Source organism: Spermophilus citellus (assembly GCF_964194105.1).
Source record: "Spermophilus citellus genome assembly, chromosome: 9".
Lineage (NCBI taxonomy): Eukaryota > Metazoa > Chordata > Mammalia > Rodentia > Sciuridae > Spermophilus > Spermophilus citellus.
The window spans coordinates 21,918,876-21,931,257 of NC_138191.1; the positions used below are offsets into that span (position 1 = coordinate 21,918,876).

General features: G+C 37.3%; 2 protein-coding genes and 1 pseudogene across 6 annotated transcripts in view; 2 read left to right on the forward strand and 1 right to left on the reverse strand.

Moving 5' to 3' along the window:
* Positions 1-427: 427 nt before the first annotated feature.
* Positions 428-573, forward strand: LOC308657066 (uncharacterized protein; the record flags this gene model as incomplete). Its single annotated transcript, XM_081308519.1, has 1 exon — positions 428-573. One exon carries the CDS (start codon positions 428-430, stop codon positions 557-559), a length of 132 nt encoding a protein of 43 aa, XP_081164645.1. The 3' UTR covers positions 560-573.
* Positions 574-902: 329 nt separating this feature from the next.
* Positions 903-1,601, forward strand: LOC308657065 (protein tyrosine phosphatase type IVA 1-like; annotated as a pseudogene). The gene has a single exon. The product of its transcript is annotated as a protein tyrosine phosphatase type IVA 1-like (transcript).
* A 3,267-nt stretch (positions 1,602-4,868) lies between these two features.
* Positions 4,869-12,382, reverse strand: part of LRIG2 (leucine rich repeats and immunoglobulin like domains 2) — a 157,653-nt gene continuing 150,139 nt past the window's right edge. For all 4 annotated transcript variants that reach the window (XM_081306092.1, XM_081306094.1, XM_081306093.1 and 1 more), the window contains one exon: positions 4,869-11,155. In XM_081306092.1, coding sequence (XP_081162218.1) covers positions 10,932-11,155 — 224 coding nt within the window. In that variant the 3' untranslated portion in view covers positions 4,869-10,931. The remainder of the gene's footprint in view (positions 11,156-12,382) is intronic.

Below are 12,382 nucleotides of genomic sequence, written 5' to 3' on the forward strand. Positions count from 1 at the left end.
CAGAGTTCAGTCCCCAGCACTGGGGGAAAAAAAAAAAAAAGCTGGTATTTTGTCAGTTTATTTTTTTAGATATTGTACTTAACAAAATAATTGATCTAAAACAATGAGTTCTGCAGCATACGCAGCTTAAACACTGGGTTACAGCTTCTAAGTATCTATGAATGTGAACAAGTATCTTTCAAAACTCAGCAGGATGCTGCCACTTAGGCCTTAGCACATCCCAATCCAAAAGAAAAAATAAATAAATAACACTTTTTCATTCTGCTGTATGAGAGAAAAAAATAATAGTCATTTTCAATCAGAAATTTAATAATTTTAAATTTAATCAGAGTCTGGTGCGCCTGCCGCCGCCCCGCGACGCCCACCGCCACCCCTGCCCTGCAGCAGCCACCGCAGCTGCTTGTATCGCTGCCTCGGGACCGGCTGTATGATTAGGCCACAATCTTCAATGAGTAAACTTATTCCTTTCTGTGGTGTTCTTGGTCACACATTTATGCAGTTTCTGAAGGGCAGTGGAGATTACCGCCAGGCACAGCACGACCTCTATGCAGACAAGTGAACTGTAGAAATTCATTACTACTCCACCAAGAAGCCCCCATAAGAGTGGTTAACCTGGACACAGACGTATTGAATTGAAAATCCACCGAGCATTTTACAAGAGTTCTGACCTGGATGGGATAAACCTCAGTGCACTTCCTTTCCACTGCCTCAGTATTACTGGATTGAAGAATTGCTGCTTCTTGTTAGGAGGTTCATTTCATTTCCCATTACTCCCAACTTCATACTCAAAGTACTGAGAATATCAAGTGGAGTATATTGAAGTAAACTTCAGTTACTTTGCATCATTTCTGTATTCAACTTTTTAAATTCTTTCATAACCCTATTGAGTGTTTTTTAACTAAATTAACATGGCTCAAATGAACCGCCCTGCTCCTGTGGAAGTCACATACAAGAACATGAGATTTCTTATTACACACAATCCAACCAATGCAACCTTAAACAAATTTATAGAGGAACTTAAGAAGTATGGTGTTACCACAATAGTAGGAGTATGTGAAACAACCTATGACACTACTCTTGTGGAGAAAGAAGGCATCCATGTTCTTGATTGGCCTTTTGATGATGGTGCACCACCGTCCAACCAAATTGTCGATGACTGGTTAAGTCTTGTAAAAATTAAGTTTCGTGAAGAACCTGGTTGTTGTATTGCTGTTCATTGTGTTGCAGGCCTTGAGAGAGCTCCAGTGCTTGTTGCCCTGGCATTGATTGAAGGCGGAATGAAATATGAAGATGCAGTACAACTATGAATTTTGTCTTATGAAGACAAAAGCGGCGTGGAGCCTTTAACAGCAAGCAACTTTTGTATTTGGAGAAGTATCATCCTAAAATGCGGCTGCGCTTCAAAGACTCCAATGGTCAATGAAACAACTGTTGCATTCAATAAAACTCGGGCACCTGATGCTATTGCCTTGGAAGTGGAACTTAAGACGGGACCTAATTTGTCGTACATATTAGCCAACATGTTGGCGTGGTGAATAAGTCTGATGAAGCTTCTGTAGGAGTATTGGAAAGCAGTTTTACCAGGCCACAAGCTTGACAGAATTTCAATCTCTATGTTTGGGTTATGATCAACCTGTTTGGACACTTAGCAAAAGATTCTTGCTGTTCACCATTTAAAATGTGCTTATCATTTGTACCAGTTGACCTTTCCTGAAATCATGCGGTATTGAGCTAATGTCTTTAAATCTATTTCCATGCCAGAATCTTACATAAGAAATTTAGAAAGATTAGGTGCCAAAATACCCAGAACAAGACTTGTATATTTTTAGTATCATACAAAACCAAAATTCCAGGAACTAAGAACACTCTAGATTTATTCCTTCAGTCATTTCAAACATTGTAGGCCCTATATGATTTATTCCTTCATTCATTTCAAACATTTATTCCTTCAGTCATTTCAAACATTGTAGGCCCTATATGATTATTTGCCTGCTCTTTTATGTTTACATCTCCCACATACCAGTATACATCAGGTTTGCTTTTATCTATTGGGGTTTTTTGTTTTTGTTTTTTTTTTTCCTTTTACCAAGTCTTACAGCAATTATTTTTATTTAATATCTTTCTATAAGTCTTATTTTTTGCTGTTATGGGAAACCTCCATTTTGAAAACCTACGTTTTTACAGAAGCACATGTCTTTTAAGTCTCCAGACAAAAAAAAAAGCCTTAGTTAATTTAATGTTTGCACTCTGAGGTACAACTTAACAGGGAGGGCCTGGAAAAAAGAATGGGAGGGGGCTATTAAATATTTTTTAGTAAAATGTTGCCTTTGTCTGGTGCAGAACCTGTAGAATATATGCTCTTTAATTTAGTAAATATTTTTTTAAAGGTAGAGATGCTCTGTTATTGTAGGTAAAACAATTCTTAATCATAAAGTTTCTGAAATTCTTGTAATTTTTTTTCATAATTATCAGAAGTTGTTTACCAACTTTTTGTTTGAAGTGTGATTTTTTTTTATTCCCAACCTCTTGCAAAAAAAAAAAGTGGGTTTCTGCTGATGAATTGAGCAGACATCTAATATTTTATATGCCTTTTGAGCTGTGTAACTTAATATTTGGATACTTGATAATTTTGTTTTATTACGTAATTGATAAAATGGTGATGTATATTAATGTTAGTTCAACCATATATTTATACTGTCTGGGAATGTGTGGTTATAGTTCTGTGGGAGAAATAATTTGTCAGTGTTCACCAGCTTGTAAAAACTTAGTGCGAGAGCTTAAACATCTAAATAATGAAATGCATTTATCATAAAAAATAAATAAATAAATTTAATAAATTTCCAGGTACATTCTAAACTTTGACACTGAAAGTGATCAATGCCCAGCAGGTTTTTACATTTAGAGACAGGGTCTCACTGAGCTGCTTAGAACCTCACTAAGTTGCTGATGCTGGCTATGAACTCGCAATCCTCCTGCCTCAGCCTCCCAAGCCACTGAATTTAAAGGTGTGTGCCACAGCGCTGGGCCTCAGACCCCAGAGAGCTTTACTCAAATGTGTATGCAAATTATGGACAAGATATACTGCTCAGACCAGGCAGTATCATAGGGGAAAATCCTGTAACCCAAGGAAATTCTTAGGTCAGGAAATCTGGATTCAAATCCTTGCTTTATTGTCTGAAAGTTTTTTGATGTTGGATATGTGATACTGTATTTCACTGCATAATTGTTGCCACTACAAAATCATAGCATCCTGGTTGTTTCAGTCCAAAAATTGTTTTAAAACTTTTCATCACATAATTGTTGCATGGTATAGTTCTGTTCCACAGCCGCTTAAAAAGGTAAACAGGGGCTGGGGTTGTGGCTCAGCGGTACAGTGCTTGCCTCAAACGTATGAGGCACTGGGTTCAACTCCTAGCACTACATATACATAAATGAAAATAAAGATCCATCAACAACTAAAATAATAATAACAATAAAAAGGTAAACAGCAGTAATGTATTCACCAGGGCATATGGATGTGCATCTGTTTTCTTGAGTACTGTGAGCCTCAAACCTAGAATTCTCAGTACATGAGCACTACTCAGTGTATTTCCAAAAGCTGACTTGCGTGGCCTGTTCAGAGTGCTGCAGTACTAAGGGTAAACAAACCTTATGTGAGTGGCAATGAGGATGGTGCATCAGATAATGAAAACAAACACAGTGGCACAGAATCTTCGGACAGACGATTACACTTTCTAAGTCCATACTTCACAACACTGTAGTAAATTTTCTCAAATGTAATATTTCAACTACAATGTACAAAAAAATTAATGTTAACTTTTTTTCAGAAATATGTTCATTAAACTGTCATAAAGAAATGATGTGTGGAAGTGAATCCTAACACGCCCTGGGGCCCCCTACCAGAGCACAACTGGAATGTAACCCGTGAAGTTCCTCTAAACCCCCCTGTCCCTCCTGATCGAGTCACAGACTTTGGGACAGGAGTACCCTGTGTTATTTGCTAGTAAAGCAATAAACCTTCTTTTTCCTCTTCCTCAAAAAAAAAAAAAAAAAAAAAAAAAAAGAAAGAAAGAAATGATGTGTGTCACTTTGGACTACTTAATTTTAAAGTATATTCACAAATATTCTAGGCATCCTAATTCTGCACCAAAGACAGTTTAGTAATAAAGATTTTTAATACCAGAAAAAATATTTGTAAAAAGTTTAAAAATGGTTGCACTCCTTTTTTGCAAAAATAAATTGGCATAAAATCCATGATTATATTGTGAAATAGAGTAATCTCACTGAGCCAGTTTCCTTAACTACAAAATGTAGATTACAATTATCTATCTGATCTACATAATAAGATTATATGAGATTCAAATGGATATTTCTGGAAAGTGCCTCATAAAGACTAAAGTGCAAGAGATGTACACAATGGGATCAATAGTTTAAGCCCAGTCTTCAAAGAGTCCCCAAAATGGTAGTACAACTACAGAATACTGATGATCTTCAAATATTCTGTTAATCTAAGATTTACCACACTAGAAATGTTGCCTTCAAGTTCTTCCCCGTGAAGAAAGCACTCTTACTTCCTAATGAACTAAATATGGATGTGCATATTTAGCACATCCAAATCTGCCAGGCACCTAGCACCAACGTAGACACTCCGAGGGAAGAAGCAGAGGACAGTTCCTGTCCTGTACAGCTAGCAGGTAGGTGGCAGGTAGTGGCAGGCTCACAGCAGTGTGTGAGTTGGCAAGAACCAGAGAAGAGCAACTCTTCCTGTTCCAACTCATTCAGCTATCTGAAGGCTCACTCAAAAGGATACAAAATCAGAAATGAACCATTTCACTCCTGTACTTTAGGCAAGTGAAGACAAAAAGACCGTAATGTATTTTAGCTTTATTGAAGACATATTACAGTAGACAAACAAGTAGACAAAACACATGCTCTATAAAATATACATTCTTATGTGTGAGAAAATATAAATATCAGGAAAGAACCACACTGAACAACAACTTGGCTTACACTTACTTTTCTTTAGGTACATCTAATACCAGGGCTGCTCAGACTGACATCCTCTAATAAGGGAAAAAGAGAACAGGGGAAAGTATAGGGTAGAATTAAGTCTCTATGGATCAAGAGGCCACATTAAATAGCCAAGAGATATTTCAAGAGCACTTAACCACCTGCTGATCAATTTCTCTTCCAAAACAGTTATAATTGGCATAAGACCACTTTACTTCTTACATTTGAAAATAGGCACAAACAAGTCAAGCTGTTTCTTCACCTATCCACACCCTTTGCGGATTATTAGGACTGATAAGAAACAGCACACAACCTTGAAAGAGGGGGCTTGAATCTTAACCCTTAAAACACACACCCCTGGAGACTGGAGATGTAGCTCAACGGTAGGGCACTTGCCTAAAATATACAAAGCCCCAGATTTGATCCCCAACACCAGAAAACACAAACACACCACCTTACTACTCACAAGCCCTCCAGGTGATTCTTGGGGTTTCAAATGTTGTTTTAAGTGCAATTTGTAACACATCTCTTAATACAGAACTTGGGGAAAGAAGGGAAGGAGGGAGGAAATAAATTAATTGGAGTACAATCTAAATAAATATCAGTTAACCTCAAACTAAAAGTTAAAGGTAGAAGAGGCAGGAAGGAAAAGCCCCTGCTGAGCTGAAATGAGAAAGATCATTTAACAGAAAAAGTTACTTGCCAAGAAAGAAAGCTCAACCTTCTAAGGTCCAGCTGTTTTCACAATTACCTCTACAATCGGTATTAATGAGCAAATTTAAAAATGAAAGCTGTCACATAAAATGACAGCACATTTGGGGCTCAGGGCACAGCTCAGGGGCAGAGCATGTACAGATTCAAAACCCAGACCCAGGGGAGAAAAAAAACCCAACAGCAAACTTACCTCTGTTGATCTATTACCCCCTTGGCATTTCCGTGGTATTATAATTATGAAAAAGGCCACACCAGGTAAAATATTGAATATAAAACTGAACACTATAATTCCAACACCATTCCAACTGGGAATAGATAAGAAAAAAACCAAGTTCTCTCATTTCTATTTATGACATAAACACTTGAATGTGCACATATATAAATTTTTATATATGTATATAAACATACATATACATACATGTACACATATATAAAACCTTCTTATGTCTCTTATCCATTCTCTATTTTGGAATATATCTTTTCATATTTAGTCAAGTTCAGAATTTTTTATCCAATCATTATCTTTATATATCCTAATATATCTGACACCCAAAAAAAAAGAAGAAAAATTAATCAAAGAGCAAAAAGGAGAGTTATAATGCAACACAAGCTTTGAATTTTTCACTATAGTAATGCCGCTTGCATTAGTTCTCTTTAGAACAAGCCCATAATTTTACATTTTCAGTCATGATCATGGGTCACATCCTTTTTGTTACTCATGGTCCCAAAGTTCTTTAGTTTAAAAAAATTCTGAGCTGGGAATGTGGCTCAGTGGTAAAATGTTTGCCTAGCACATAAAAGACCCTGGGTTCAATCTCTAGTGCCATCAAAACAAAAACAAAACAAAAACTGAAGTATTCTCAACTAAACACAAAAGATTTTGAAGGGTAAAATTCTAAGACTGTCAGATTGCATGGAAAGTTCCAATAGAAATAAAGAGAACTTAAAAGTCATCTTGCCCATATTCCATCTCAAACAGAAATATAACACTATTTAAAGATTATTAGACTCTCAATGTACCTTTCCCCCAAAAGGCTGATATTCCACTTGTCAGATAAATGTGATTGTTTAGAGAGTTAACTCATATAGAATTATTAGCAGGTATATGGTGCACTTTCATGTAGATGACACCTGTCCTGTCATTTCATATGACAACCTTTAAGTTAAGGTTTTTATAACATCTCCCTTTAGGGAGATAGGAAAATGGGAAACAGTCTAAACTGCTTTAACAGCCTAAAGTTCCTTTTATAACCCTTTAATGGGCAAAGTACAGGCAACACGAAAGTTACAGAAAAATACACACTCAAAGCATTCTGATGTGGCACTTTAAGGTGCAACTGTACACTGGGCCAGGTTCCTGACATTTCCTATTCTAGAAAGTAGCTTGCATACAATGAAAGTATTTAGAAGATGCCGATAAACAGAAAGTTAATGGCTTAAGTATAGTTCCTGTGTTAGTAAGGCTTCAAGTTCAATGAAACTGCAGTGTGGTGGTGCACGCCTGTAATCCCAGTGGCCTGGGAGGCTAAGGCAGGCGGATCACGAGCCCAAAGCCAGCCTCAGCAATTTAGTGAAGTACTAAGCAATTCAGTGAGACCCTGTCTCTAAATAAAATACTAAAAAGAGGGCTGGGGATGTGACTCAGTGGTTAAGCACCCCTGGGTTCAATCCCTAGTACCAAAAAAGAAAAGAAAGAAAAAACCTAAGAGGGGCACAAATTAAGAACATTTATGTATCCCTATTAAAATGAAGGGATAACTGGGTAGGGAGAGACAGATTTCTCTTAGCATTTGTTTGCCTTTCTTTGCAACATCCTTGATTAAATTAGCATTAAGCGGACAATGTACTGATAGAAAAAAGCATGGGTAAGCCATCAATCCTGTTTACATTAGATGGTGAAGCACTTGATCAGTGTTTTACGTGGTTAGAAATACATGCACAACTGTAATCCCAGCTACTGAGGAAGCTGAGGCAGGAGGATCTCAAGTTCTAAAAAGCCTAAGCAACTTTAACAAGATCTTGTCTTAAAATAATTAAAAGGGCTGGACATATAGTTCAGTGGTAGAACATGTACAAGGACCTGGGCTCAATCCTGTACCAGAAAGGGAGAGGGGGGAAAAAAGCAATTAAGTAAATTCTTCCTAGGATTAGATGTTGTAGTTATTATTTTAAGACCCAAGGTAGGCTCTTTGTGTCTAGACAGATTCCTGACTAGTTATTCAGGCAAGCTTGAAATATCTGGGTGGAGGTTTCAACCATTTGAGCTGATATAAGGAAGGATAACCTGGCTCCTCAGGGCACCAGACTTTGACACCACTGTCAGCATGAGCAGCATGGAGGGAGCACACCTGGATGGAGAGAGCAGTGATTCACACACTACAGTCTCTAGAGCAGTGACTCACACCTGTTTTCTGCCCTCTCCACATACAACAGCTAATATTGTGGGCACAAACTCTGGCAATCCAGCCTAACTCCACATTTACCACTCAGGAAAATCTCTCTTTGAATTAGAGTACTATAACTTTGAGTACATTAGAAAGGGAAGCAAGGCACAAACTAGTTACAAATTAATTGTGGCCCACCTCTCAGATGATCTTGATACTCTGCTGTGCTGTAATTCTAGTATTCAGATCTGCTGCTCTAGAAACCAAAGGTTGATTTCTCAACTGAAACAAAATTATTTAAGGTTACTGATAACTGTTTAGAAGTAGAATATTTTGCCAGGCAGATGGTGCTTGCTTGTAATCCCAGCAGCTCGGGAGGCTGAGGCAGGAGGATCAGAGCTCAAAGTCAGCCCCCAGCAACTTGGTGAGGCACTAAGCAACTCAGTTGAGACCCTGTCTCTAAATAAAATACAGGGCTGGGGATGTGGCTCAAGCGGTAGCACGCTCGCCTGGCATGCGTGCGGCCCGGGTTCGATCCTCAGCACCACATACAATAACAAAGATGTTGTGTCCGCCGAAAACTAAAAAAATAAATAAATGTTTAAATAAAATACAAAAAAGGCCTAGGGATGTGACTCAGTGGCTAAGTGCTCCTGGGTTCAATCAAAACAAAATTTTAAAAAAAGAATATTTTTCCTCACAAGTATTTGTCTGTTTATGGTGCCAGGGACTGAACCCAGGGGGACTCAACCACCGAGCCTCATCCCCAGCCCTTTTCTAATTTTTTATTTTGAGATAGTGTCTCACTAAGTTACAGAGGCTGGCTTTGAATTTGGGATCCTTCTGCCTCAGCCTCCTGAGTCACTGGGATTACAGGTGTGTGTCACCATGCCTGGCTCCTCGTGAGTATTTCTTACACCATTATTCCTACTATAGAGGAAATAAATATGGATCAAGTTAGAGCAAGCAGTATCATTCTTGTTCAACTCTAACAAAATACTTCACAAAAGCAGCTTTTTATTAAAGTGGCATAATCCTCTTCAGCTCCTAAAGGAGCTAGAAAGGGCTGGAAAGAGCATCTAGTAAAATAAAATGCCTCATTTCATAAATAAGGAAATTGAGCCTAGGGAAGTCCAAGGACTCATGTTTGATTACCCAGCTAGTAAAGAGCAGAATCAGAAGTGAACCAGGTCTCTTAATTCCTGTCAGTCCAGTACAACCAATACCACAACCTCCTAAGAAGAGAGATGCAGACTGAAGTTTAGAAAAACTATCATATTTAAGTTCAAAGTGAAAATGAACAGACTCTGACAGGTGCAAGAGGGAAAAGGTAACAGGTGCAAGAGGTAAAGAAGTGCTGCTGCCCACAGGAGAAAAAATGATTAAAACCAAGTAGAAAATTCAGCTAAACTTTATGACAAAAAGCTGAGAAAGGATGTGAGTTTAGAACCCTGGATATGCATGACTTAGATATTTTTAAGAGGTTAAAATTATATAGTTAAGAACATTAGAATAGAGGATCGAACAGTGTATAAAGAAATCTGACAGCACAAAGAAAGAACTTTAATCCACTATATTTCATTAGACTGTTAAGTTCTTTCTTCACATAAAGCTCTTTGCTATGAAATTTGAAGGAAAAAACCCAACTTTTTGGCTTAAATAATCACCTGTAAAAAACAAGGACGACTCTAAAGCTTTATAGTATAGGAACATCTTCTGTATGCTCTTCCTAAAAACAATACAAACACAGGAAGAAGCAATCTTTGGTTTCCCTGTCAATGAAGTACTTTGCTGAAAAAAGATAGTCCCCAAACAAGTCTTCTTCTGTTTATAAGGTTGTGATGAGACAGCCAGGCTCTGAAACAGCCTGGCTTTTAATGCTAGAAAGGGAATGTCACCTGGTGCTTGTAAACAGATGGCAAATGATTAAATGTATGAACCGTCTGGCGTGAAGCACTTAATTTCACCAAGACTGTGTTATATGTGCATAATCACCAAGTACCCTGCCTCTATACATATACTTAACAAATAAGTTTTTAGAACTTTAGACAGTTTTTAGATCTCACTAAGTTATACAAAATCTTTGATCTGAGAAGCTGCTGTCAATATAATAACTAGAGACACATTATATATAATTCTGGCATATCAAAAATATTTACATTACAACCAACACACATGGTCAATGAATAGAAAAATTATTTATAAATACACACATATTTACAATGAGTTCCCTGGGCAATAGGGACCAAAAAAAAAAAAAAAAAAAAAAAATCACAAGAATACAAAAACTTTTGACCTAATACCAGCTGGTCAAACTGGGATTCTTGCTGAAGACCTTGAATATCAAAGCCCCAGCCTCAACTACCTGCTGAAAACCACTGAAGAACCCCAGGCACACTTCCCAGAGGGCTCCAAAGTTATTTTTGCTCTTGGAAGGTAAAGTAGAACATCAAAGCAGTAATGTTTTCTCAGGGTTGTTCTGAGAATTAAGATAATTCCAGCAGGTTAAGCAGCAATCAGACCTTCCTGATAGGCAAAGCACACCTCGGCACATCTCCATGGAACCATCAGGAAGCACATTTGTCCTGTATCTTCCTCTGCCAGTGCTGCATAATTTTGATTTGATATACCCATTTCTGTCAGCTGTTACCCTTCCTTCATCAGGCATAAACCCAAATGCCTGTCCTACCTTGGTGTGGTCAGATGTAACCATGAACAAAGAGTAAAGCAAATGCTGACTTTGGGGTTTCTTCTGAACTCTGAGGTAGTAAGTACAAATTGGTTCACTTTTGTCTCTGCCCAGATTTTATCCTAGAGTGGGTTTCATGTACCCTCACTACCATCTTGAATGTTCCGAGTCCTACTAAATTCAAAAGCATGGTCATGTAACCTGTGGCAGGGCATGGGGGAAGAAGAGTCTGGATCTTTCTCTGCCAGGCCTTCATTTCGATGAAGTTGTGGTGACTCAAGGACTGGTTGTTGGGAAAAGGGCGGATGAGACAGGCCTAATTCTCTGTTTATGTTCCACAGAGGCCGTTGCAATGTTTCTGAGAATGAAAGACAAGAATTATCAGTGGTGACTAGAATTCAAAATTAATTTTCTAAAACTTAATGTCCTTTTAACCAAAACCCCAAAGACATAAAGACGCCCAGTATTCCTGAATAAGAACATGGAGAACAAATGTGTATTTGCCATATTCTTAGCCACAATTAAAAAAACATAACCATACAAACACTGAATACAGTAGTAATGATAATACTGTTCAAGTGCAAACCCAAAAAAATACAGCTCTTGAATTTTATAAACTATCACTGTTTTTTTGTTCTGTTGCCAATAAATAGCAAACTGCTTTTCCATTAATGGAGACTCCATGCCTTTCAAGCATTTTAAATATGATAATATTTATAAATGTGTGATTTGGAGGAATTGTTTAAATTTTTTTTCCTAATTTTCATTCTCTTCAGAATAGATTCTTTCAACAAGTAATTTTTTTTTTAAAGACAGAGAGAGAGAGAGAGAATTTTTTTTTAATGTTTATTTATTTATTTATTTTTTAGTTTTCGGCGGACCCAACATCTTTGTTTGTATGTGGTGCTGAGGATTGAACCCGGGCCACACACATGCCAGGCGAGCGCGCTACAGCTTGAGCCACATCCCCAGCCCTCAACAAGTAATTTTTAATAATGACTGTGTTGACTTCAATTTTTGTAGTGTAATGGCTATGTTAAAGATTAACTATTTGATCTAACTGAAGCCAATACAGAACTTGCAGCTATGTTTTTTCTTCAGTGACAAATACAATACTTACAAAATTAAAAAAAAAATGGAACTGTGGTCTATTAGATCCTTATATTCAATGAATTTAACCAATTAATTTCTGAAACTATGCTGTCTTATGCTCATTCAGCTATTATTTTAGTGGTTCTGCTACATCAAAAATTAAATGCTATACATACATGGAAAATAACTAAAAAGACAATGGTATCCTAATTATAATGAAAGTTTCATGATACATGAGTAATAACTGCTGATTTTGTGCTGCTGTTACATCTTTAAATGTTTTTGTTTTAAAAAACAAACAATCACTGTACTGGGGTTTTAGCTCAGTGGTAAAGCACTTGCCCCACACACGTGAGGCACTGGGTTCAATTATTAGCACCACATAAAAATTATAGAGATATTGAGTCCATCTACATCTAAAAAAATAAACAAACATCATTAAAAAAAATCATTGTCTTCTAACTTCTAGAATGTAAGAACCAAGCAAATACAA